Source organism: Notothenia coriiceps, unplaced genomic scaffold (genome assembly GCF_000735185.1).
Source record: "Notothenia coriiceps isolate Sejong01 unplaced genomic scaffold, NC01 NC01_scaffold00003341, whole genome shotgun sequence".
In the NCBI taxonomy this organism is placed as follows: domain Eukaryota; kingdom Metazoa; phylum Chordata; class Actinopteri; order Perciformes; family Nototheniidae; genus Notothenia; species Notothenia coriiceps.
Genome location: NW_011336042.1, coordinates 233,327 through 259,724, shown reverse-complemented (window position 1 = coordinate 259,724; position 26,398 = coordinate 233,327). Strand labels below are relative to the sequence as shown.

The 26,398-nt window shown below is 44.1% G+C and overlaps 1 protein-coding gene across 4 annotated transcripts in view; it reads left to right on the top strand.

Moving 5' to 3' along the window:
- zeb2b (zinc finger E-box binding homeobox 2b) overlaps positions 1-26,398 on the top strand; it is a 77,286-nt gene that overhangs the window by 48,945 nt on the left and 1,943 nt on the right. Inside the window, exons 3-9 of one of the 4 annotated variants that reach the window (XM_010766496.1) lie at positions 8,719-8,973; positions 13,910-13,978; positions 15,841-16,029; positions 17,076-17,290; positions 20,961-21,069; positions 21,264-23,254; positions 25,199-25,379. In XM_010766496.1, the coding sequence (XP_010764798.1) occupies positions 8,719-8,973; positions 13,910-13,978; positions 15,841-16,029; positions 17,076-17,290; positions 20,961-21,069; positions 21,264-23,254; positions 25,199-25,379 (3,009 nt within the window). The remainder of the gene's footprint in view (positions 1-8,718; positions 8,974-13,909; positions 13,979-15,840; positions 16,030-17,075; positions 17,291-20,960; positions 21,070-21,263; positions 23,255-25,198; positions 25,380-26,398) is intronic. The other 3 variants (XM_010766497.1, XM_010766498.1, XM_010766499.1) reach the window with 3 other exon arrangements.

The following is a 26,398-nucleotide window of genomic DNA, read 5'->3' as shown; positions in this document are numbered from 1 at the left end:
CACCATACACACACATTGATCGACCTTTAAACAGCTGGTGACTGGCAGAGTTTTATGACAGCGAGAGGTCTCACTCTGCCCTTTTTTTGAAGTCAAAAAGAAGGACACAGAAAAGGAAAGTGGTCACCCTGTTATCACACATAATAACAAGAGCAGTCAAACTCTCCCTTGTTGCTTTTGAGGAGCCCTGTAGCCGGTGAGAAATTGTTGTTTTAGCTCTCAGGTGCTGTTTTTCTGAGATAAACGTGGCCATGGCCCCGTTGCCGTGGACAGGAATGCAAAACAACCTTGGCCAGATCAAACCGGTTGTTTGCGCTGCTCCACAGTGTTGGTGTCTGAGGAAAAAGGTGAAAGAGTCTTGGATGAATGCCTGACACAGCTGCAAGGTGCTCTGCTTTCAACAAGAACCAAGCTTTCATCTTGCTTTCTTTTTTGAAACATTATTGAGTTGCTCAAGAGAGAATTCAACCCCTCACCCTGTTAGTGTTGGTGCCTTGCTCAACTCACAGAACAAATGAGGACACTTTTTTAAATTCATGTCCTCAGTTCCCAGCCTGTATTCCCTTGATTTTGCAATATTAAAAGATGAACTTGAAGCAGTGATTAATTATTTTCCTTCCAAAATAGATGCATAGCGTTTGAGGGGAGAAGCCTTCATTTGTTTCTTTCTTACGCCTGGATCTCATTCTCCCTCCTCCCGGTGAGGGAAATCGGCATCAAAAGCCTCTGTTAGTCGGTAATTACAGCTCAGGTTCTGCTTAACTGTTATTAACAAAAAAGTACAGTAATCTGGCCTGGCAGTGCAATATGTTACCGTAGCTTTCTAATTAATCTTACAGGGAGCGTAATAAATTTACAATATCAGATTGGCGCAATACTGTATATAGATTTATTAAAGCTTTTAATCAGTTCTGGCAAAATTAATTTTGCAATGATTGCTTACATTTGAATTTGCATATACTTAGTGCAAGTAATTTATTTTTATAGATTCTTTTTTATTAAAGCGAGGCACGTGGGGGCCGTCAGGGATGAAGAATTGCTGGATTTTGCCTCTCTGTGCTGCGAGGGAAAGTGTTACCTCATAGGTGCAAGAAAAGGTGGCTGTCTATAGGTGTCATTTCACTTTCATGTAGTTCTCTTAATCATAAACAAGTGCTCTTAAGCCGCAGAAAAGTGTTTTAAAGGGTTTAATCGAATGTAAATCAGATTTGAGTTGTGATTGCTCTCCATTTTCTATCAAAAGTCGATCTACCCCTTCCTGTTTTACTCCCAACAACTCACAATGTCACAAGCTTACAGAGCAACACACACAGGAACACAGACGTACACTCCCACACACTCACACTTACACACACAGACACACACACACGCACACACTCGGGAGCAGTGTAGCACTTCCAGGGCAGATAAGAGTGATTCATAAACAGATGAACCCAAAGCAGATGTGTTATCGCGGTGGCGCTGCGCACAAAGTACTGCAAGGCCACACCGGCTCTCATGGGGCCATCACACACACACACACACACACACACACACGAAGCCAGGGTTCAATATTAAACAGTCAGAGCTGATAACAGAAGGCTGTGACTATCAATTTGGCACCCCCTCCCCGCTCCACCTCGAAATCTAACCTGATACGAGGCCATGTCAGCAGATTCCACCACCTGAGTGTGTGTATGTGTGTGTGTGTGTGTGAACACGCTGTGTGTCTGTTAGTGCGTGTGTGTGTTTTTAACTCGTGTGAAAGCGTGTGCTCCTATTTATAAAAATGTTCTGCATGCCGCTTGGTCATGTATGTGTGTGTGTGCACGGCTATTTTTATGAATGCATGTGGCTGCTCCATGTAGGTGTGTGTGTGTGTGTGTGTGTGTGTGTGTGTGTGTGTGTGTGTGTGTGTGTGTGTGTGTGTGTGTGTGTGTGTGTGTGTGTGTGTTTTTGTGTGCCGGGGCGTGGACTCATGGCACTGAGCCACGGTGTCCCTTTGAGACTGGGCAGGAGGAGGAGGAGGAGGAGGTGGAGGAGGAGAAAGAAAGAAAGAGGGAGAGAGACTCTGCCGTAGAGAAAGAACGATTTAGATAACAGTCTCTGCTTTTGGCACACACACACACACACACACACACACACACACACACACACACACACACACACACACACACACATACAAACACACACACTCCTTACTATCGGAAACACATTATTATTGAAGAGAGCTGACCACAGGAGAACCCTGGCAAAGCACCCTGAGATAGGCTCTTATATTTCTCTCCCTCCCCAGGGAAAAATTCATGAATTAAATCTTTCTATTAAAGGTAACCCTTCCCTCCTCCCACAAGAATACACACAGAGAAATGTGAGCTCTGTAACCAGTGACTGTTTCCATAACAAATCAGATTATTTCTAAGGCTAATTGAAACATCATATCGTTTTTAAAGAGTCAGGACATATTGGAAAATGCAGTATTCAGTCAATATTTTACCTTTTTGATAAAAAAAACAACTTCAAATCGAATTATTTCTGTGTCCATGAACTGATGGATTAATTGTTAAATTATGACACACAAATGTAAATGAGTGTATATTTGGAAAACATGAACAATATTGAATTTATTATTGAATTTAAAGAAATAGGAAATCTATTTAAAATAAACAAATATGTTTTTATCCATCAACTCATTTGGGAATGTATTTATTCAAGCATTTCTCTTCACAGTAATATATGCATGTTTATGGCATTCAGTATTCAGATGCAAACACACAAGTAAACATGTTCCCATCCCTTTATTATGGTGAGGCAGATTCTACACATCTGCTTTATTAGCTGTGTTTTCTGTTCCATAAGAACGTGCAGGTGCTCCACTGCTGCCTCTCCTTCTTTACAACTTACATTTAGACATCGGCGCACACACAAAGCCTCGCAAATTTCAAATTGTTTAAAGTACTCGCTGCGTTCATTCAGCTCGGAGCATAAAAAGAGTCTTTATAGTGGAGGGGAAATTAGCGATGGTCTCTCTTATGTGTGTGTGAAGCCTGCGACGACTCCCAAACTGGAAGCAGTTCACCCGGCAAACGTTTTCTTTTGCTCCTCTGTGTGTGTGTGTATTTGGTTAGTTACAGTAATTACGGCCCAATAACTGACAGCCAAAACCAGGCAGGAGAAAGTAGAAGGGGGCTGTTTTTCCTCAGCCGCGCGCAGCCTTGCTACCGAACATCTGCTGAGAGATTTGCATATTAATTAACCCATATTAACTCTAATTATTCTGGGAAATTATCAAATAAATTAAATTTTCTAATTTTAACCGTTTTTTTCCCCCCCTCTTTCCGTTGCTTGACGTGTGTCAGGCTAGCAAAGGCAGGCTCACCTGAGTCGGAATAAAAAAGATATACTCTCTAAACCTCCCTCCCCCCTTCCTCCCCTTCCCCACCAACACTTCCCTCCTCTGTTCTTCTTCTCTGAAATCCTCCCTCCCACTCTCCTGGCCTGGGAGTCCTGAGGGCAGCCAGGGGAAGCTTTTGTGTGTCTTTTTTCTTCTTCTTCTTCTTCTTTTTCTTCTTCTTCTTCTTCTTTGGCTTGTGTGACGACGAGGACGAGGAGGGGGTGAGGGTGAGGAGGAGGAGGGAGGTTTACTTCGAACATTTGTTGGAGGCAGGAACATGTGTGAACTGTGGGGGGAGGGGGGGGCACAGATGGTTGAATCCGTACAGGACCCGGCAAAGGTGGGACCTCTGAGCTGTTGAGCAAACCTCGAAGCTTTTCTCTGCCCCCCCCACCCCAACCTGATGCCTGTTGCTCCGGCCTCCCCGGCAAAATAAATGGGACTTTAATTGAATTAAAGTCAGTGGGTGCTGCGAGGGTCTCCGAGTTGACAGATGAGTGTGGTGACGTGTGCAAAGTTTCCCTATCAACACAAACACATATAAGAAGTAGTTTAGGTGTGTTATTGGTGATTTAAAGGGGAACACACCCTATGTAAAGGTCTAATGTGTAAGGCTCTAATGGTCAACAAGACATAGAAAATGGCAGGTGCTGTAATTTGCTGTATTTGGTTGTAAATCTTGAATTATCTGGCTGTCGAAGCAGACTGTTGATTTTGTTATTCAGTGTGGTAAAGTTTGAGAGGTTGACTGTTAAATACATAAAAGTCCTCATTTTATTTTGACAGTTCAAAAGAACGTGTGTCTTTAACGACTCGTATCAGTCAAACTCACTCACTTCACTTTCAGCGACACCCCCCTCCCCCTCTCTAATGCTGCCCAGACAGACACACACACACACACACACACACACACACTCCCAGGTTGCGTTTACACTTCACTGAGTTTTCACCATTCATCGTCTCTCCCAAGTCGCACCCCCCCTCCCTCCCTGCCCTCACCCCTCACTCTCTCTCTGTCTCTTTTCAGGGCTTTTGTTTGCCCTCTGCCACCGTCCTTTCACCGACTTGGCCCTGATTTGGCCCTTGTGCTCGATCACACCATTATACTGAGACAAGATAGCACAAAATATCCAAACATGTCTGCCATTCTTTTGTCTGGCTCCTAGACAGCACCAGTGGGCCCTGTTTAACGGACATAATACCTGGGGAACATTTAAAATATAAGACATATGATATAAATGTTTGCAAGTTGAACAGTTATTTGAGGCTATGAAACATTTAAAAGAATATTAATTCAGTATGTGAAGCTGTCAAATTGCAAATTAGCTCAATCTAAATATTATTTTGTATTCTTCTTATATATAATGTGTGTCTCATTTTCTATTTACTGACACACTTTTTATAAATTGTATAACTTTTGCATTTGTTTGGATATCAGTTTTTTATATTGTGGTGCTTATTAAGAGGGAAATACAAGAATATATCAAGAAATAAGACATGTATTTAATAAAAACAAAAAGACCTAAACAACTCTTAAGAGAAGGAGTATTTAATATAACATTTAAGTAAGTTAACGAGTCTTCCTGCGAGGTTTCCATCCGACATGAGTAGGACTTACGGAGAAGTGTTTAAACTGTTGCAGACGGGAGCAATGGCAGACAAAAGGTCATGATGAGAATCCACTACCGCCGGCCGTGGCCACAAGGCAGCGACCTCGCTTCCACCTTAATGCCCTCCCACACACACACACACACACACACACACACACACACACACACACACACACACACACACACACACACACACACACACTGACTAACACTCCTGCTCCTCCATCTCCCTCGCAGCCATCCAGGTGATCCGCTTGGCTCACATTCATGAGACAGGGAGCGAGCGTGAGCAGTTATCGTCCAATAGGGAGAATGTCCTGGCTCATTATCGGCGTAGGAGGCCGAGCGTGTCACCTGGAGCTAAGCCCCGACACTCGACTAAAAAAAAAAAGTCAGCCGGGGTTAGTGCGAGAGCGCGAACGTGGGTGTTAGTCATCCTCCCTGCAGCCATCACCTCCACCGCTGGCCTGCCGAACAGAAAGAGCTCTGTTTCTCCCTGGCTCTGCGGCAGGAAGGGCTTTCACCGCAAACTCCTCCGGGTGATGGCTCTGGCATAGTTTAATAAATGCGATAATACCTGTTAGCATTGTCAAACGGTTTTTCCTCGGCACATTGAAGGTCTGACACCTCTGAACCCAGCTTCCGGGGGAGATTTCAATGCTAAAATAAGTTTTAAATTGGAGATAAGTTTCCCTTTGTCTTGAATTTGCATCCATCTTAGTATGAATTGTAATGATGTTGCATTACTGACGGTCAATTCAAGAAGTTAAACCAACACCACCTTGAGGACTTACTGTAAACACAAGCTCATCTTTGACTTTTCTTGATGTCACTACCTCAGCTTGAAAGAGATTGCGTGCATGCTTACCATACATACAAGGTTTTTTTTTCCGACAAACAGACGGGTCAACATCAAAGGTACAAGTTGGTGGCTGTGTATTCCTCCGAGTGAGTGTGTTTGGTGTCTTTGAATGCAGCATGTGGTCAGACAACTGCTGTCAAACGCGCACAGGGAGTGAGTTATCTCTGGGTTTTGCAGCAGTCGATTATGAGTCCAACATTAAAGGCGTTTTTGATCACTGGAGCCATTTGTCGGCTGTCAAACCTGACGCTTTGTAAATACAATCATTTTAGATTTGGAGTTTGTTTCCCCGACACTAAATTAATTCCACCGGCTCGTCAGTATGTGCAGAATACGACTGCCAGAGAAGAAGCATTGCCCTGTGCCATTGTTTTTTTTATTTATCTTCATCAAAGAAATGATGAGATTTTAATAAGACTTTCTCCCACTCTGTGCTCCTCTCTCAGGCTGTCACTGCTGATGCTTCCAACCATCTTGATCAATATACAATATTCCTCTGCGCTCTGTACTCTTCCCTGAGTGACAGAATAATGCCAGGCCTGTGAAAGGGTTATGTCAGATAGTTTAAAACCCGATATTAAACAAGAGTTGCGCTGTGTCAATTTAATTATCAGCACGACAAGTCAAACAGGCTCCTTTTATTTAGCCAAAACGCAGGTAGCACGATTTTGTAAAACACCAACCGCAATTGCTTTTGTTAGCATGACACTTAAGGTAAGAAAAAGGAGAGTTTTTTTGGAGAAGTAAACACCATCTTTTCTTTGTCTCAGCAACACAAAAGACTGATTAAGAGCGAGGTTCGGGGGAGGGGGGCGAAATAACTGCCTGTGAAATATTAGTAGGTTAGAATTACTTTGTTGCGTGACACAATACCAATAGATGCTTCGTGCTCGCAGAGGGAGAGGCTCTTGTCAACGGTGGCACCTAAACAATGGCGGCTTTCTTGACGTTAATACTACACGTTTGACTTGACGAGCACCCCACTGTCATTTTGCCTTCTTGGAGGTATACGTCGAATGCGGAGGAGACAGCTGACGTTCGGAGAAGATTGCTTCTACTGTAGCTTTTCGGAGACAGTTCAAACGCCCCCCCGTGCTTAAATGTGTTCTGCAAACTTCAGAAACAAGACGTCACATGAAAACAGCAGGAGATAGAAAAATGTGTTAAAAACGTATCCAGGATTTTTGCGGAAAGTTTGTTGTGCAGATTTGGACAATGCATTCCCTCATTCCCTATGCGGGAGTATTGAAGTCAGAACGGTGTGCGTTGCCGCGGTGGATGTGTTGCTAAACAAAAAGAAGCTCCCTCGCTCCTTTTATTGGGGAAGAATGGCCCCTTTAAAACCTGTCCAGCCTTAGATAATTTCATTCAGCCGGCCCCTGCTCGCCGTCATTGAATCTGCATCCAGAGATCAGGTTCACAGCAACGGGTTGATAGCTTCCCAAGCCTCTTGGCCTTTTGTTCTACCCGCCCCCTCCTTCTCTGGAGGCTGGNCCTCCCACCCCGCCGCCCTCCCCCCTCCCACGTTTGAAAGCCCTGTTTTCATTTTAATTTGCACCTGTTGTGCAGTTGTTCGCTGAAGGCAAGTGCGGACCAGTCGCTCGTACGGAGACGTGTTAGGAGGAGAGGTGGCGGGGCTTATCTTTTGATATGTATAACGTCTTCGGAAATGCACGGACTTCATCTGCTCAGCACTCTTGAAATCTGGGAGAGTTCAAGAGGCAGGGACACTTTTAGACCTCGAAAGGCAAAATATGGCACATAAAGTGTAATTAAGCCCGTCGAATACACAATGTGAGGCATATTATACACTATTATGTACACGCTAAAACATTCTCCAAGCTATTAGATATAAATCTGTTGATTTTTCATCAAAGACTTATGAGCTCGCTCCAGCTTTTCTTTATTACTCAGGAGCATAAATTCAGCTAAAGCACATTAAAAAGCGTCACTATGGTGGCTCAAAGTCTGGGTCCTCCCATGATTGGCTCATACCGCAGAACATTCTTGCACAAGCTGCCAATGAGGTGTGTCCCCATGTGATGCCATGTTTCTGGCTCGCCCTCGTGCTCCATCTGCGCCCCTCCAATAAGTCTTCCGACGGCCCTTTCTGCCACAACTTACTCCGTGGCGAAGAACCTGCCGACGTTGGTGACAAATTTGCACGCGAAGCCACCTTTGATTGAGTTCACAGCCCCTTATTTACAGGCCAGCTATTTTAGGAAAAGCAGGCATATGTGTGTGGAACCGGGCGGGCCCTGGAGTGTGTGTAAGGGTGTGTGTGTGTGTCAGAGTATCTCCTTGAATGTGTGCCCTCAAGGCCCTGTCATATGTTCTGATGTTAGGAAACACGGTTCAGTGGCAATGCAAATGTGATGAATAATCTAAACGACTATAAGTTGAGCCTTTCGTATGCATACCGACTACATTTGTTATATTGTACGAGGTATGCCGAGCATGTGAAACCTGACGGGTATGTTTGGGAGCAGAGCCGTCCTGAAAGGTGCAGCTCGTTGGCATCCCAGGCATGTTAGCAGGACTGAAAATTAGTGGCTATTTTGGCTCGCATCTCCTCGACAGCTGTCTGCCCACCGCTGCGGTTCAGTCACAGATTCCAGTCGCGGATGCTGTAATTGGGGTGTAACCCAAAAAGAAAGAAAAAAAGCGCCTACGCCTTGGACCGAGCAGTGATGTGGGGTGACCTTTTTAAATCTGGGAATAAACCTCAATTTCAAAAAACAAGTTGAAATCAGATTCCTCTGTCATTTATGTTAAAGTAGATACGCCTACATTACTCATCAGAAATGTTTCTCTCGATCATAAGGATGATTTCTCTCCTGTACTGACCTTTCTTCCTTCCTCTCTTTGTGTTTCAGCTCTGAACTACGAGAATGTGGTTGAGACCGGCTCAGAGACGGAGGAGGAAGACAAGCTGCTGGTGTCCGAGGAAGACCCCCTGATCAACGGTACAGGCAGCCCGGCCAGCCTCACCAACCCGGAGAATTCCCCGCGGGCCGAGAGCCACGGCTTGCTCTCCAAAGAGGAGGAAGACGACGAGATGCGGGACAGCGGCGTCGAGCACATCTGGCCCGACAACGACATGCTGAGCGCCTCCGTCGACGGTACTGGTGAGTGTCCAGATGTTGCAGAGAGGGAATTCATCTCATTGGTGGAGAGGAACCTCAGTGGGAGGAGTTATACAAGAACATATTTCCAAACAATGGGTTGGATGAAGGGCAAACTGAGGATTTCTAACTATTTTTAATGTCGGTTTTGACTCAAAGAGTTGTGGATGTGCTCTTATCCAGTCAGATTGAGAACATATCTTACATTGTATTCATCTGCTATCTGAGAATCATGACTTGCATTCCTAGAAAGCAGAAAGCTGGATATTTTTGTTTTATTTGGTCCAGGAAATTGGATATTGTAATGATATTTTTTTACGTTGTATGGGGCGAATGTCATGTGAGGTTGAGATGTCAAAAAATTAAATAACCTAACAATTGCCTTTTAAAGATACAGAAAAACGTCCTTTTTCGATACAGATTCAGGTGAAGAAATACATTAAGAAACTAGCTTTTGTTCTCCCTTCTACCAGATGTGTGGGTGCAGGTGAGCTGTCAATCACACCACCCCACTAAGCTGACTTTCTGATACTTTATAGCGAATGTGTGCACATCCTGCCACTCGTGGTGTCGCCTTACACCGTAAACCCCACCCATCTGGTGCCCGGGTAGACTAAAACAAACCCCACGGAGCGGTGTGCAAACACGGCTTGAGCCAGGTCTGAGCCCCCGAACGATGCTCCCTCAGCAGACACACACGATAAACATTTTTCTTCGTGAGCGACGGAGAGCATTTGGTTCACGCTTATAGAAAAGCCAAACAACGAAAAATATTTACAGTAATGTATAACCTCGCAAAAGGAAAAGAAAAGCAGCAGGAGTCTGCTTTCGATTCAATGTTGCAGATTCTACAGAAGGCATGTGAGGCTACTTTTACTCAGGGTTTATTGTATTTCAACCTCCAAATAAGACTGATGCAGTGTAACCCCCCCCCCCCCCGACTCACAAGCTGCTTAATCCCAGGCAGGTGATACCTTTTCCAAACTTGACTGACTTATCGTCTTTTGTGGAGCAGCTCAGATTGCAGGGGCCCCAGTCACGGATGCTTGAAAGATAAATACTTTTAATTAGGGGGCAGGGTATAATCATTAAAGGAAGCCAGACTGCTGCGAAAAGTCATTAACAATCTTAAATGAAATTTTTATTTTTATGATAGCCATTTACATGTATAATAAGAGTCAATGATTCTTGGAAGCATGTGACAGGAACAGAGTATGGCGAGAAGTCATGTAAGACAGCCAATTTAAATGAGCCAGGCTCCGCTATTCATTTCTGCTAATGAACTAGCTGTGCACGCTGCCGAAAAAAAAAAACGAGGAACATTTCGGCAGTCTTACATTTTAATATGGGGGAAAATTGCACATTTATTAGGGATGAAAAAAAAAAACGGGTATCAACGTTTGCCTCTCCTAAATAACAGTTCCTTAAGGGAGGGAGGAAGAAAAGACAGTTTGGTAAATAAATCAAGATAAAGGATAAACAAACTGTCGTTGCATACGGTAATTGTTTATTTGATAAAGACCCGCGGTGCCATAATGTCTGTAATTCAACTATGTTGCAATTCCCAGATAATATGCTTCTCGTGTGATAAAGTGTCTGACATATTTCAGAGAGCAAGTCAAGTTCATTAGAGCGTTTGGGAGTCTCTTTCCCAATCTTGCGGGTGCTGTGTTTCCCAGCCTGTTTTTTCTGCTTCCTCGGTGCCTAAGTGTCTACAGTGATACCTCAGCACATAACTTAGGCCTGAGATAAGTTAGCACCCCCCCCTCCTTCCTCCTCGGACTGATTTGGTCGTCACTCCCCTATCATTTTTTTTTTTACGCAGGTCTTGTAAGCGATAGTAATGTCTTCATGAGTAAAAGTGAGGACATATGTCGCCCGGAAACAAAACAGACACTCTTTATTCCATGGGTTGTAAATTGTGTCTTTAGCAACACAGCTTAGAGGATTTGCTGAAATGTAGTAAAGAACATTAATCGCCGAGCCTCTTCTGATTTCAGGGCACAATCAGAGTCTTGTGTCTGTCCTTGACATTCCTTCATCCCACATTGAGGCTGGACGTGATGTGCTGGAAAGCATGACATCATTATCACTGACAGACAGTTTCAAATAAATCACCTGCGTTCTCCCTTTGCCCTTTTTAAAGTCTCTGTAGGGCGTCTTAACATAGCAGCAAGAAATCGAAATAAGAGATATATTATCTAAAAAGACTCTTCCTTTTGACATTTCCCGCCAAATGTGTCCTTCTGCTTTCGGTAAAACAGTGCATTCTTGTTTTCATTGCACGTGTATCAAGTTTTGTGATTATTAATTTGCCATTTAAACACCTATCGCATCCCCACATTTGACAATAAGTGCAGTGTTTCAGATGCTTTCCTACCCTGCCAATAATTTAAAAAACACTATTCTTTGGCTCTAAATTGCTGGAACGATAGTGTACAAATATCAGAGATGCCATCGTCTTCCTCAAACCTGTTTTCATCAAAGCTTGTCTGTTTCTGAAGCTATTGTGTGCACACTGGGCAGGATCAGGATGAATCAAGGCTAAACGCACAAAGGCAGGACTTTAAAGCGCCTGCGGTGAGCGGCCATAAAAATAGGAATGTTTTCAAAATAAACAGCATCAGAGCCGCTATGAAAATAGGTGGAATACGTCTGGCCAAGGTATTCTGGACTCCTCCTGAGTAGGTTCTAAACCTCAACATTGCTCTTCTAGTAGGTGTGTACCTTACTGCCTCACGTCCTCTGTGATTTACCACTGACAAAACACACTTTTCCAGCATTTAGTGGACACTTTTCTTCAAAAAATCCTTTCCACTACCCAAAATAGGTGCATATTTGTGGCAAAAATGACTCCAGGAGAAATCGAATCCCTCTTTTTTCCCTTGTTTTTGACATTGGACTTGTCTTATAAAAAGTGTGCAGTGGCTTTTCTTACAGTAGAAAGACCCAGGAGCCTATAATGACACTTTTTCCCAGTTGACTGTAGCTTAAAGCTGGCATGGATTTCATGTATGTGTGCCAGAGGCCATAGAAGTGAGGTGTACGTGGTATTAGCCTACCTCCTACTGGAAGCAGCCGTCCTCCCTTTAGAACACAGATAACAAAAGTTGTCCAAGGTAAATAGGGGAGAGTGGAGGGCCAGTAAATCCCACTGGTCATCCCCTTGCGTCAGACCAAAAGTATGCAGCCAAATGTGATTACCCAGAGCAAACACGGTGCCTACGAGGACACACAGTGAGGGAGTTTTCACTGTTCAGGGTTTCAAACGTGCTGATATCTGGTTATATTTTTAATCTGTGGTGCAAAATCTGTTTTGTTTTGTCATACTTGAATTTATGTTGTTCGAAAACCCATTCATTTTCTCATACTTCGACTGCGGTTTGGAAGCTGTTTGGCAGACGTGCAATCAAAATGTAAAGTTAAAAAACCTTCGCAAGGGGAAAGTTAAACTAGGACATACCCCTGCAGAACAGTCTGTCATTATTCTGTGAAGCCATTGACAGGGGTATTTATCATTTCAACGCAAAAGCCACATCTTTAATTTCAAGAAGAGCCTTAGAAATCATTCCACGACTCCCCCATTGTCTTCAAGTAAAAATAAAGAAATGTTTTGGTTTCTGGCTTTTGTGTCACAGGATAACATTATTATAAACAATACACCCACCACCTTTCCTGTAATATCTCAGCCAGGTTTCTGTAACATGTGCGCTCATCCTGGGTTTAATAGCTCAGGGAGAGGCAGCAACATCAGATCCTGCTGTGGACTTTAAAAAAAAAAAATCTTCACAATGCAACACTTGTAACATCCTTGCCTGAGCAGCAGAGCAAGAACAGATGTAAGGCTCACAATGCAGGTTTCTTGTCCTTTTTTTTTTTTTTTACTCAAAGCCTGCGTTTTCCCGGAAGCACCTTGATTTAATTTTTACCGTCGAAGGCAGGAAGGAGGGACCGAGGACTTCTTAAGCTGATTGTCCGGTCGGTGTCCTCCTGTCGACCGTGGTGGGATGAATTTGTCAGAAGAGGGTTTGTTTACGAGCTTGTCAATCCACCGTTTATTTACTGTCACCTCACCTGTGCCAGGGCGACGTCTGCACTCCATTATCCTGATTGGCAGTAAGAACCTGTCCTGTTTAAACCAATGCTTCTGCACGGTTAGTTATTCACAGCCAGGCTTTCTGTTGAGTCCAAAATCTCAAAGTGAAAGTGCTCACATATACCGAGCAAGTATTGATTAGTTAATTTAAAAAGATGTAACCCCTAACCCTAAACCTAGATTCCCATTATGGTGCCCATATTATTGACCTTCAGTCTAACATACTTCACCAGTTCATTCTTCCTCTCCACCCACCTGAGGTTTACCCTAACCAATGAGGTTATTTCTGCGCTTGAGCAATGTTTGTGCAACCAAAACTCTTAATTTGTGGTTAAGCGTTGTGTTCTTTTGAGTTGGTAGCGAGGCCTTAACTCTCTGCCAGGGGGTTGTGGCAAATCAAAAGAATGTGTGCTCTCACAATGCTCCCAACAAGCAGCTTTGGAGAGAAACATCCACCAAATGACATATGATGAAACGAGCGTGATGCTGCATGCGGAGGATTGCCGCGGCGACACAGCCAGGGAGTAATAAGCTCCGCCTGCGTGTTGGCTGGAGCTCTATGATTGCTCAGGTGGATGTGCTCCGTGTTGTGTTTAATCGCTCTGTTTGGTGATTGAAGCTTTCTTCGCCTCCCCCACCGCTTGTCGTCATGTTAAAGGTAAATAAGTCACTGTCTGGCTCCGATGATAGCATTCATTAAGCATGCCGAACAAAGCCTCGGATGCACAGCGGTGCCTTCATTGCTTTCTCCATACCTTCTTCTTAAAGGCCTCATTGTCAGTGTGTGTTGGTACTCACCCCTCCTCTCCTCACACCCTCTTCTTCTCTCTGTTTTCTGTGCAGATGAAATAAAAGATGACTTTGACACCCTGGGGCCTGATGCCACTATGCAGGCTGTTGGAAACGGTACAGGTGAGATGAATGAATATTTTAAATGTATTTTATCTAGTTTGTGTGCCTGCACCACCATTTAAAACAGTCTGTCTCTATGGGTCTGGCTTAAAATAAAGCTACAATATAATATTTAAATACTTTCACTTCATTGAAGGGTCGATCACTTTTTAGGATTTTTCACACATTCTACTTACTCAAGCTGTTTTTAGCCTTCCTGCTGATCTAAGTGAGTGTGTGTCCCGGTGCCGTCTCCTGGTGGAACCGAACCCTACCTGCCATTTTTCATTAAGCCACCAAAGCTGATTGGCAGCCACACACCCCTCCCTTCCATGATATCATCCTGGCCACCCTGACAATTGGCCCGGGACGCTGTTATGGTAAACCAAAACGCACCCCACAGAACGCCACGCGGTTCTGCATCAAAACCCTCCCTTCAGTTTTAATTACGATGACTTCTCTGCACGTCGTGATGTTTTTTCTCCTTTCTTTCTCCGTCTCTGTGCTCAAAGTCCGAGCACAGCGACTGTTTTCCATTTTCAATGCTTAAAGGAGTTTTGGAAACAATACTGTGGCACCGCTGTGGAAGCTCCCCACCACTAAATCACATGTGATTTCGTTTAAAGACATGAGCAGTTTGATCACGTCCCGGTGCCAAAGCGCACTTTGATCCAGGTGATTTCCTCCCTCACTGGAAGAAACCGTGGTTGTTTCTCCCTAAAGAAACGTTTTACAGTTCGACTTTTTGACTCAAAACAATCTTAAAATAACAGCTACGATTAGCAAAGCATTCTTCAGAAACCACAAAGAGCCATCTAATGAGAACTCCGCATATTATGCTATTGCAGTCATCAAAAGCGATCCATTGGCACCGATGACATTTCGCCACTTTTGACAACCAAATATCCACTACCTTGGCCTTTCGCAAATTGGACCGCAAACTCATCACGGCATAACAAATGGCTCTTTACACCTCACCTTGGCTCTCTAGTCTAAAAGCTAATTAACATGAACTCTGATGAGACGTCACTCCCTTTTTGGTTCAATATCGCAGCACAGCCTCCACAATTTTCCTCAGGTTGTAAACAGCGAGAGTGTGTTTCTTGAAAGTCGGCCATCCCCTTGACTAATGAAGGCTGCTGATTTCTTTTAGCTCCGGTTTGTTTTTTCGGAGGCAGCTATCTCCACAATGCAGCTTAAGAGTTTCCCCGAAAGAGAAGGGACTGGGAAATAATTTGAAAAAACGCATTGTGTGGCCTCAGCACTTTGGCTGGCTTAAGATACATTCTGCTCAGCTATGGCAAAGCATCCCTCTCTTTTTTTTTCTGCACTGGTTTGTGGTTTGGCCCCGGTAATCTGTTCAACACAGAATCAACAAAAGCCACAGTCTCTTGATTGACCTTATATGTGAAAGTCGATACAAAGAAACGTGGCTCTGTTGCTGATTAAGCCAGGCCTGTGTATACTGTATACATGTCTGTGAGTGTGTTTCCTTTTTTATTTTTCAACTCTAAATCTGATTTTATGTCATGAGTAAATTGGGTCAGTGAAGTTCTTTTTACACGTCGCTCCTCAGCAGCTCATGGTAGCACGTTTATCTCCGACTTTTGGCCGGATTAAGTTACAATTCTTATTTTAGCCGGCATGGCGTGACAAGCAAACCCCATAATTTAGATGTATTCTCCCCAAAGCACGGCTGTAATGTTTTAGGGTGGCTGTCCTCATCGCATTTCCACCAAGATGTTCCCAATATCCTCCTGTAAGACATTTCTCTGGGGAAGAAATGAATCCAATTTATTCCTCCCCCTCTCCCTCTCCCTCCATCAGGCCTCCTCCTTCACTGAGTCTCTTCTTCTTCTTCTTTTTCTCTTCCTCCCCTTCAGTCAAGAGCGTCAATTGCACTTCAGAGTTCGAGGACTTCTTCGCGAAGCGGAAGCTGGACGACGGCGACAGTCACGTGGTGAGCATCGCAGAGTACCTGCAGAGGGGCGACACCGCCATCATCTACCCAGAAGCCCCAGAGGAGCTGTCCCGCCTGGGCACGCCAGAGGCCATCGGTCCAGAGGAGAACGGTAAGAACCAGGGCCGTGGAGGTGGGGGGGTCGAACCAAAGATAAGTTAGATAAAGAAAAGAGCAGATCAGGTGTGACTTACACAGAAATGCATATTAGCTAACATTAGCCACCTTAAGCTACCGTTCATACATTCCAAATTGGGATATTTAAAGTACATCTTATATTAATCAATTACATAAAACTGATATTGTTATCCAAAGTGCAATTAAACAAAAATAAACACATTTTAAAAAAGCCCATAAGTATGTTAGCTTTCAACAAACCAAACATTTTAGCATTAGCCTCATGCTTAAAAGCTATTAAAACATGCTAACGTACGAGATCAAAAAAGTTGTATCCCCTTAAAAGAAGCTGGGTTTATATCAAATATGGCCTCCTCTTGTAGCTTGACTGCTACAGTAGGAGAACATGCTTGCTCAGCTAGCCCCCCCCACCCTCTCCCTTGTACTAGCAGAGGTTAAAAAAAAAAAAAGAGAGAAAGAAAGTAGTGTGGGCGAGCTCTTCGCGCTGACACAACCGGGCAGCTGTTGGTCCCACAGATTCACCGGATGCCTCTGTGTTTACCTACAGTCTCGAGCAACAGCTGGGCAGGGGGCTTGAAATCAGATAGCGCACCTCAGAAGATCCCCGGGGTGGGGGGGTGGGAGAGGGAGTGGGATCTGGAGTGGGTTCATGAGTCATGCTGCAGACATGATAAGTGTCAGTGGGAATGGCATTAAAAAAAAGTGAGGGCTGTTTAGGAAGGGATGGGGAAGTATCTGTGTGTGCGTCCTTACAGTACCATGTGTTTGTAACTATGTCGAGGAAAGTAGAAGTGTGTGAGTGTGTGTGAGGAGTCGGCAGGAGGTCGTAGTGCAGCGGATGCCAGCCTGACACTGCTGCTCTCATGTGGAGCAGATTGCACAGATAACTCCCATTCCTCTCTGGGCAGCCCGCCCGTTAGCTGCCATTGATTCGCTGACCTTTTGGCCCGCTTTCTCTTCCTCCTCCTCCTCCCCCTCCTCCCCCCACCCCCTCTATCCTCCCCGCTGTCTCCCGTGCAGACCTGCCACCTGGAACGCCAGATGCCTTCGCCCAACTGTTGACCTGCCCCTACTGCGACCGGGGCTACAAGCGCTTGACTTCGCTGAAGGAGCACATCAAGTATCGCCATGAGAAGAACGAGGAGAACTTCGCCTGCCCCCTGTGCAACTACACCTTCGCCTACCGCACCCAGCTGGAGCGGCACATGGCCACACACAAGCCCGAACGCGATCAGGTTAGGGCATCTTCGTTTTGGAGTCACTTTTTAGTGACTCAAAAACTCCTCCTCTCGCTGTCCCTCATTTACTCAAGTACTTGCAAATGTAGGTGCTTGATTTGTCATGTTATGGTACTTTACACTTGAGTTCTACATTTTATGGGCCAATATTGTACTTTTTACTCCACTACATTAATTTCACATATTTAGTTACTTTGCAGACGTAGGTTATTAGTAGAAAGCAATAATATTACGTTTAAATAACACTAAATATTTGAATTAAACGTAATATTATTGCTTTCTACTAACCTAATACAGTTATGTGAAATCTGTTGGGATAATACATTAAATGTAAATCGACACACATTAAATTATATTATTATAGGTTAAGCTACCCAGTAGTTTGATCAAATACATTGAAATAAATCCACCTTTACAAGGTTACACCGTGAAGTGTTTAACTCTTAATAAAATCATATTTATAATATCTGGCGCCTAAAATGTTGCCATTTTGCATAACTCATACTTTTACTTTTAGTGGTAATACTTTGACTTGAGTACATTTCTGAATGCAGGACGAACTTGTGACTGAGTATTTATACACTGCAGTATTGCTACTTTTACTCGAGTACATAAGCCGAGTACTTCGTCCACCTCTGCTAATGCGCTCTGATTCCTCGGAGAAGAGAGATCATTTTTCTGATTGGCAATCATTATTAATTTTTCATGGCATTTTGAAGATGCAGATCCTTTAATGGTAATAACTTTAATTGAGGCTCTAAATGGTTTTTTGATGGCCCTCCCTGATATAATTTTCCAGTCTCGTGTTCACGATCGAATGATTGTGCGAATTTCCAATTTAGAGAATTTTTATCAGCTCCTTAACTTCACTTCACTCCTGGCCTTTAATGTTCTTCTGGTGCAGGCCCGCAGTCGGAGTGTTCCATCAAACCCCACCCCTCCACCCACTTCTAATTTCATGCACTGCATAAACATCTGTGTATACTTGAATTTTCTCGAGCGATTTATATCCTATATGTCTGAAATATAATGTGAATCTGCTGGCAGTTAGCATGAATCACCTTAAAGTCCTGTGAGGTGAAAACACATCCAGCAGTCACGGCTGTTTAACCCGCTGTCAGCCGCCGGTTGAGGATGTGGGGCGAGATAGATTGTGGCAAAAAAAGAAATTGCACGCTTACAGAGTTTTCGCACATTTGTGGATAATTATAACTTCTCAGCGAACAAAAATTGAGCAGTAAATTTCAAAGGAGATGGAGTCTGTACTTGTGCTCTGGAGGATGTTTTTAAGTGAGGAATTTGTTTTAAAAATGCGACAAAAATAAGACGTCAAGTTAATCTCTGAAATGTAATGGATCTACTTTTTTAGAAAGACACTGAAATATATGGTGAAGTACTCAGATCCGTTACCACTAAGTCATTCTTTTAAAACCAAAATAACATATAGTATAATGTTCTATTATAATTAGCAATGCCTTCAAATGTTCACCAGATCAATGTTAAAATAGAAAAAGGTGAGGTTACTTTGAATTACTGTCATTTTGAATTTTTTTGAATATTTTGTGGAAATTTTGTTAGTAACTAAAGCTGGAAAATAAAAGTAGGGGAGTGCAATATGTGCCTCAAATATAAGTATAAAATGGCATTAGGTTAAAAAACGTTAAGTAAAAGTTACATTCCACCCCTAAATGTCACCTTTAAAAAGCCATAGTAATGCTTATATTCAGATCCCTAATAGCAAAATAGGTTTAAAAAAAGTAAGAATAAATAAAAAATCACTTCTTTATCTACCTCTCATGAACTCCCCCCACTCTAAAGGCCTGGTAATGAGCAGTAGATGAACCACTGAGCCTCTCTCAGATGACTTCCTGTACGGTGACGCGGTGTTCCCTCGCAGGTCGCGGTGTTGTGCTCTGTGAAGCGAGGATGACAGGCTCAGGCTGGGGCTGATCTGATCAGATGTCAGCAGCCAGCACTTTCACCTGATCTACCAGCTGGGTGTAAACGTGAGCAGATGGGCCAGCCCGCTCTCTCAATCCTCGTATTACAATGCTGCTGCTGCTGCTCCCCTCCAGAGAGAGGGCCACGGCCAACACTGCTATTCAACAGCCACAAAGACGCTTATCTTGATTTGTAAATTAGCCGAGTTCTTTAGGTGGTAATCCTCGAGAAGGGATTGAGGTGATGTCTTATTCCTTTGGATTTTATTCTTTTCTTTTTTGGTAATTATAGATAAGCACCACTTTTCCCAGAAACTTAAATATTTCACCTCCTCTTGGTTTCATGTGAAAATGAACATTTGGTAATTAGGAGCTAACTCAGGAGGAGCGATCAGATTAACATACAGAATAACGTACTGATAGGTAAACATGTTCTCCGCTGTTCTCCCTCCTATGTTTACAAGCCTTAATACTCCTCCTCCTCCTCTTAACCAATTAGCTGAAATATGACTAATTAGAGGTTATACATATGCAAACATCCAGCCTGGTCCCCGCCCACAACAACCAGCAATGGTGGCGTTCACAGAGCATTTTGTCGGTGCCATTCACAATTAAGCCTTACAGAGCGATTGTATCTTATTAGCAGTGGTGGCGGGACTAAACTTTACCGGGCAGGGGTCCTCAGGGGGGGAAGTGAGAGGATGGTGGTGGTGGAGGTGGAGGTGGGGGGCGGGAGGCATCGAAGCAGCTGTTGCTGTTTGTTTATGCAACTCAGCAACATACGAGCGGTGGGGTCCCTCTCCGGCGCTTGGCGGGGCCCCCGACTCTCCCTGCTTGATCTTTGAAGGTTGGGGCTGTTTGAACAATTCCTCCCAGTCCTCCCAGTGTCCTGCGCGCCACCATCTGTCTCCCCAGGAATGTGGGGAGAGTCAGCACACACCCCGTGCATTTGTCAAGGCTGAACTGGGAGGAGGGAGTCGCTGTGTTTCTCCCCCCAGCGACTTCAGAGAATATGTGTCTTTTATTTATTTATTTACTAACCGTTTAGCGTCCTCTTGGAATTAATTGTTTGGCGGGTGACGAGCCAGGTTTACACCCAGCGTTCCTGTTGTCGCTCGGTATTACATTTAGATTCTTCTTTTCAGACATCAGACTCTTGTTTGAATTGCACATTTGATAGATTGCAACTGATGTTTACCTTTGAACAGAGAATCAAGGCCGGGCCTATGCGCTCTGTTCTGTATCCTAAGATTATTAAAGAGACATTCAAGGTCTTTAAAAACAAGCTCAATGAGACATGAGAAAGTGTTGTGAAGGAGAACAAAGTGTGGACACAGGTATGCAGAGACGTCTCTGAATACCTTTCAGACTGATTAGGCCCAAATTAATGAAAAGTAGATCAGATCGGCTTTTCTAATGAAGGGGAAACGCTCTAAAAAGATTATTTTCATTTATTCTATTTTCTGGCCTGCCAATTTCTAAAGGCATGCCTCCTTTGGCTGGGTAGCCAGGAAATTAAAAGGTATGTGATTCTCTCTGTTATCACCGCCGCTGCCTGTAGTCGGAGGTGGGAGTAGAAAGCCAAGACACTCCCGCTGGCAACAGGCTCCGTTTGGCTTGTTGCTTGTTGTCATGCCGACCGATTGTGATTATTTACTGAACTCTCACCCCCTGCGATGTTTGTGCATTTTTTTTTTTTAAATCTCTCTGTCTCCCTTCTCTCACAGCACCAACTGCTCAACCAAGCGGCCGGGAATCGCAAGTTCAAATGCACCGAGTGCGGGAAGGCCTTCAAATACAAGCACCACCTGAAGGAGCACCTCCGCATCCACAGCGGTGAGCAACACCATCACATTCCTTTTAGTTTATTCTATATTAATGTGCTTTCAACAAATTCTTATTCAAATCATAAAATGGGATAATAAGCTTAACCCAACCCGACATCAGTCCCTATAAAAATAAAAAAAAAGCTTCTAATTTCACATACGTGTTATATCATCTTTCTAACAATATTATCTTTTGTGTTTCAGGTGAAAAACCGTACGAGTGCCCCAACTGCAAGAAGCGCTTCTCCCACTCCGGCTCCTACAGTTCCCACATCAGCAGCAAGAAGTGCATCGGCCTGATCGCCGTCAACGGAAGGATGCGCGGCAACATGAAGAGCGGCTCCTCCCCCACCTCCTCCTCCTCCTCACCCACCAACACCGCCATCACCCAGCTGCGGCAGAAGCTGGAGAACGGGAAGCCGCTGGGCCTCTCCGACCACAACAACCACCTGAGCATCAAGACGGAGCCGCTGGACTTCAACGACTACAAGATGATGATGGCGTCGCACGGATTCGGAGGCCCCGTGCCCTTCATGAACGGAGGCATGGGAGGGAACAGCCCACTCGGGGTCCACCACAACTCCACCGCACAGAGCCCCCTGCAGCACCTGGGGATGGCCGCGCTTGAGTCGCAGCTGCTGTGCTACCCGGGGAGTCTGGGTAACAACCTGAGCGAGGTGCAGAAGGTGCTCCAGATCGTGGACAACACTGTGTGCCGGCAGAAGATGGACTGCAAGCCCGAGGAGCTCTCCAGGCTCAAGGCCTACATGAAGGAGCTGGGGTCCCAGGTGGAGGAGCACAAGCTGGCCCTGACGTCCTCGGGGGCTCAGGCCGGTCTTCCACTCGTCAACCACAACGGCGCCACCAAAAGCATCATCGACTACACGTTAGAGAAGGTGAACGAAGCCAAAGCCTGCCTCCAGAGCTTGACCAATGACTCAAAGAGACAGATCAGCGACATCAAGCGGGAGAAATCCAACCACATGTTCGATGTCGGTGTGGAGGAGAAGGTGCAGGAGAACATCATATTCACACCCTTCTCTTGCCAATACTGCAAAGAGTCCTTCCAAGGGCCAATCCCTCTGCATCAGCACGAACGCTACATGTGCAAAATGAACGAGGAGATCAGTGCCGTGCTGCAGCCCAGCGAGAATCTGATGGCTAAAAAGCCAGTGATGTACATGGAGAATAACAGCCACTTGTCCTCCTCCATGATGCCTGAGAAGGGACTGGCTGTGCAGCTGAACCCCTACAGGGACCACATGTCTGTGCTGAAGGCTTACTTCGCCATGAACATGGAGCCAAACGCCGAGGAGCTGCACAAGATCTCCATGGCGGTCGGCCTTCCTCAGGAATTCGTCAAGGAGTGGTTCGAGCAGCGGAAGATGTACCAGTACGGCACTACCAGAACCCCCCCACTAGAGCACAGGCACAACATGGATATGGTCGGATCCTATAACCACAACACTCCACCAAAAGACTCTATGGCAGCTAGGTCACCTGTGTCTCTAATGAAAGACCGCATCACCTCCCCCTCCATCGCCGAGCTCCACAACAACGTGAACAACTGTGACAACACGCTGAGACATTTGAAAAACCACCAGTTCGGCGCCAAACCCGAGAAGTTGGAACTCTCCCGCAGCAACACCCCCTCCCCGCTCAACCTGTCCTCCACATCTTCCAAAAACTCCCACAGCAGCTCTTACACTCCCAACAGCTTGACTTCGGAGGACCTGCAGGCCGAGCCGCTGGACCTGTCCGTGCCCAGACTCATGAAGGAGCACAAGCACGCACTGGCGGTCAGGAGCAGAGCTAAAGTCAACAGCATCAACATGGAGCATAACAGCATGCCCTCTCCACGACAGCACTTCGAAGAGCCTTTGAACTTGGCCTATCTCAAGAAGGAATTCTCAGGCTCTATGAACAACGGGAGCCTTGAAAAAAGCACTAGCCCCATCTTCGGCATGAACCCGTTCGCTGGCAAACAGCTGTACACGTCACTTCCACCTCAGAGCGCTTTCCCACCTGCCACATTCATGCCCCCCATGCAGGCCAGCATGCCGGGTCTGAGGCACTACCCGGGCATGGATCAAATGGGCTTCCTACCACACATGGCCTACACTTATGCAGCAGGGGCAGCTACCTTTGCCGAGATGCAGCAGAGGAGAAAGTACCAGCGGAAACCAGGTTTCCAGGTAAATAAGCCACCTGTGGTTTTGTGAAAAAGCCCCCCAAGGCTCACTCAGATTCCCGAAAATGATCCGAACTCATTTTCTGCACTAATTAAAAAGAGAGAGAAACGCTCACCTGAGGTAGATTGAACAGCTGTGACACGACCTCGAGGTGGGAAAAAATAAGTGAAATGCAGTTAGTGGTGTCATGGAGGAAGTGGGGCATTTAAAAAGTGTAGATGTTTACAAAGCAGAGGAGAAATATGGAGGGAAATCAGTGAAATAACACAGCTTACAGTAAATGGCTTTTTTGTACTAAAGTTAATACATATTTTCAGTCATATAATACAGAAAAAAATACACATCTTTGCCGGTTCCAGCTTTTGCTATTTGATTTACTTTCTGATTTATAACTAAACTTTATCTACTGAATAATTAAACAAATATTAGTTGTCCTATATGTCTAAATATAGGATATATTTATTTAACGTGTAATGAAACTTCCTGAATTTGTATTTGTACATTTTTGTGTTTTAATAAATATCCTCAAAAAGCTCTTAGTTACGCGTAAAGAAAATCCCATTTGCACAAAGTATCTAACAGCATCAGGTTCAAATTAAAAACAGGAAAGATCTCTAATTATTACGGCTCTCAGCTGAGAGGAATACATTAATGCTCCAGTCCTCTCGCAGCGCTGGCCTGAACTCAGATATTTAGTTATTAAATATGGGTGAAAGGCCTTTGTAAAAATGACAAAGGTGAGCCCCGGAGCCGTGCACTTCTCTCAAATTTCCCGTCGCAACTTTGCTGCATTTTAAAGAGAGCCTCAGCCAAAATGAGCTCCTACATGTGGATTAATAATGCACCGTCTCCATGTTCATTACCACTGAATGCTGAGGGCTGTTTAACATAGAGGGAACCATTTTGATGAAAGAAAAAAAAAGTATTAATAATGTTTCCTATTCTAAGTTATTAAATTAGATTTTAAAAATACAGCTACAGGCGTTTAGTTCAAATTGATTGCAGAGTGATAGTGGTCCCTTCTTAAAACACAGCGCTGTCCTCACATTATAACTGAGGAAGGCTTTATACTGGCCATTAAGGTGCGCCTTCTGATTCCCATCATTATATGAGCGTGCAATTTCAAGAAAAGCCTCCTCTAATGTTGTAATATTGTTCGCCATCAATTCACATTTAAGACTAATCTTCATCATAAAAGAGAATTTTAAAGGAATCTGCAGAATTAACACCGCGGCACAAAATGAGACCACACTGAATACACCATTATGGGCTGTTTCATAATGGGGAGCGTGTCAGTTATAGATGGCTGATATTACTCGGCCCGCTGAAAGTTTTATAAGAAATCAACGCTGCTATGCGCTGCTAATTAAAAATGTATGAGAACATGAAACATAGTGTGGTTGTTTGGATCACTTTGCTGCTTTATCTAGTGACAAAGAGCCACTTTCTGTGACATTAAGAAGCTTTTATTTAGATAAAGACAACATTAGAAGTGCATTATTATACCTAAAGTACTTTTTGAATTGTAAGTAGGTTTTTGGTGTTCACACATACATGTCGAGCAATTAGGAGATGAACACGGATATATTCTTGTTCAGTTTAGGTACAAATTACGTTAGAAATTAGAAGGAAAAAAACGAAAGTATAGAAATGTAATTGCTAAATTCTGTTTTTTTTTTATATTTTAACAAGCTGACCAAATATGAACTTTCTGCGCTTTACAAAAAAAATATGTAAAAAAAATATACCTTAAAACTGAAGTCAGGGGAATGTTAAAGCCACTGCCCAAAAAGAAAATTAAAAAAGCAAAAAGAAAAGTCATAATAACATTATGCTTACCACAGTAACCATAGTAACCATCTAACTTCCTACATAGACTGCGACCCTTTATTAGGCACAGCATTAATTGTATGTCCTTTGTCTCTTCTGTCTCCTCTCCTCTTTAAGGGGGACCTGCTCGACGGTACTCAAGATTACATGTCAGGGCTGGACGACATGACAGACCCCGACTCCTGTCTGTCGCGGAAGAAGATTAAGAAGACCGAAAGTGGTATGTACGCGTGTGACTTGTGCGACAAAACATTCCAGAAGAGCAGTTCCCTTCTAAGACACAAATATGAACACACAGGTATATACTGTTCTAGACCCTTATTTTAAACCCCATTTCTTTTTTTATGTTTCAACTGTTTGTGTTTTCCAAACCCTCTCACTATGACAATATTTATTTTTGTTACCCCCCCTCTTCCTCCTTCTTTCCTTCCTCTGTTTGACCCTTCAGTTGTATATGTAAACCAACACCTAACGTGCTTCTTCGTCGACAGGAATGCAAATGAATGTTTGAAGCTTTGTGTGTTCTTAATTTAAAAGAAAATGTATAATAATTAATGCAGGTAGTCAGCCATCTTCTCAAGACATTGTCCTCTTTATTTTCCAATCATATCCCGCTGTATTCACCATTTTGATATCTTAAAAGACCCACATCAATTCACCTAGATATATAAAGAAATGATCGGGCCCATTATTGGGCGATAGATCACATCAGTGGAGTGCTCAGAAGCTTCAGAGCGCTGATAACAAGTCTTTCATTATAGTTATTATACAGAGATCCTCTTTCACTAGGTTGCATCATTTATTTCATCCGTTATCTTTAGTCGGTGCTTTATGCAGCCTTCATGTTATCAGCTCGGACATAAAAGGGAGGGAGGGCGCCGAACTCTTTAAAAAAGAAAAAAAAAAAAACGGGAGTGTTATCTCGCTCGCAACGCCGCGCTTTCATTTTGTTTTTAACAATATTAGGAGGCTCAGAAGTGCAGTAAGAATGGCCAGATGTGCACTCTGAAAGCCTGTTGGAGTATCGAGGGGCAGCAGTCAATGAGAACAGGGAGACAAAATTAGGAGGGTTATTTGGAGTAGCTTACAGGTACTGTAGGATGAAACTCTAAGTGTAACAGCGGCCTCATTAGGAGACATTCATTCAGCCAGACAGTTCATGGCCACATCAGTGTCATAAGACGACGTCCCCCTGCCCTGTGGCTAGCTTGGGTTTCTACATGTCTGCCTTGGCATGCAAAACGTCCCGTCACCTTGTAGCCAGGCGACTTCCAAAACCTAAAGCGGGGCAAGGCGTCACCATGAACTGGAATTGTG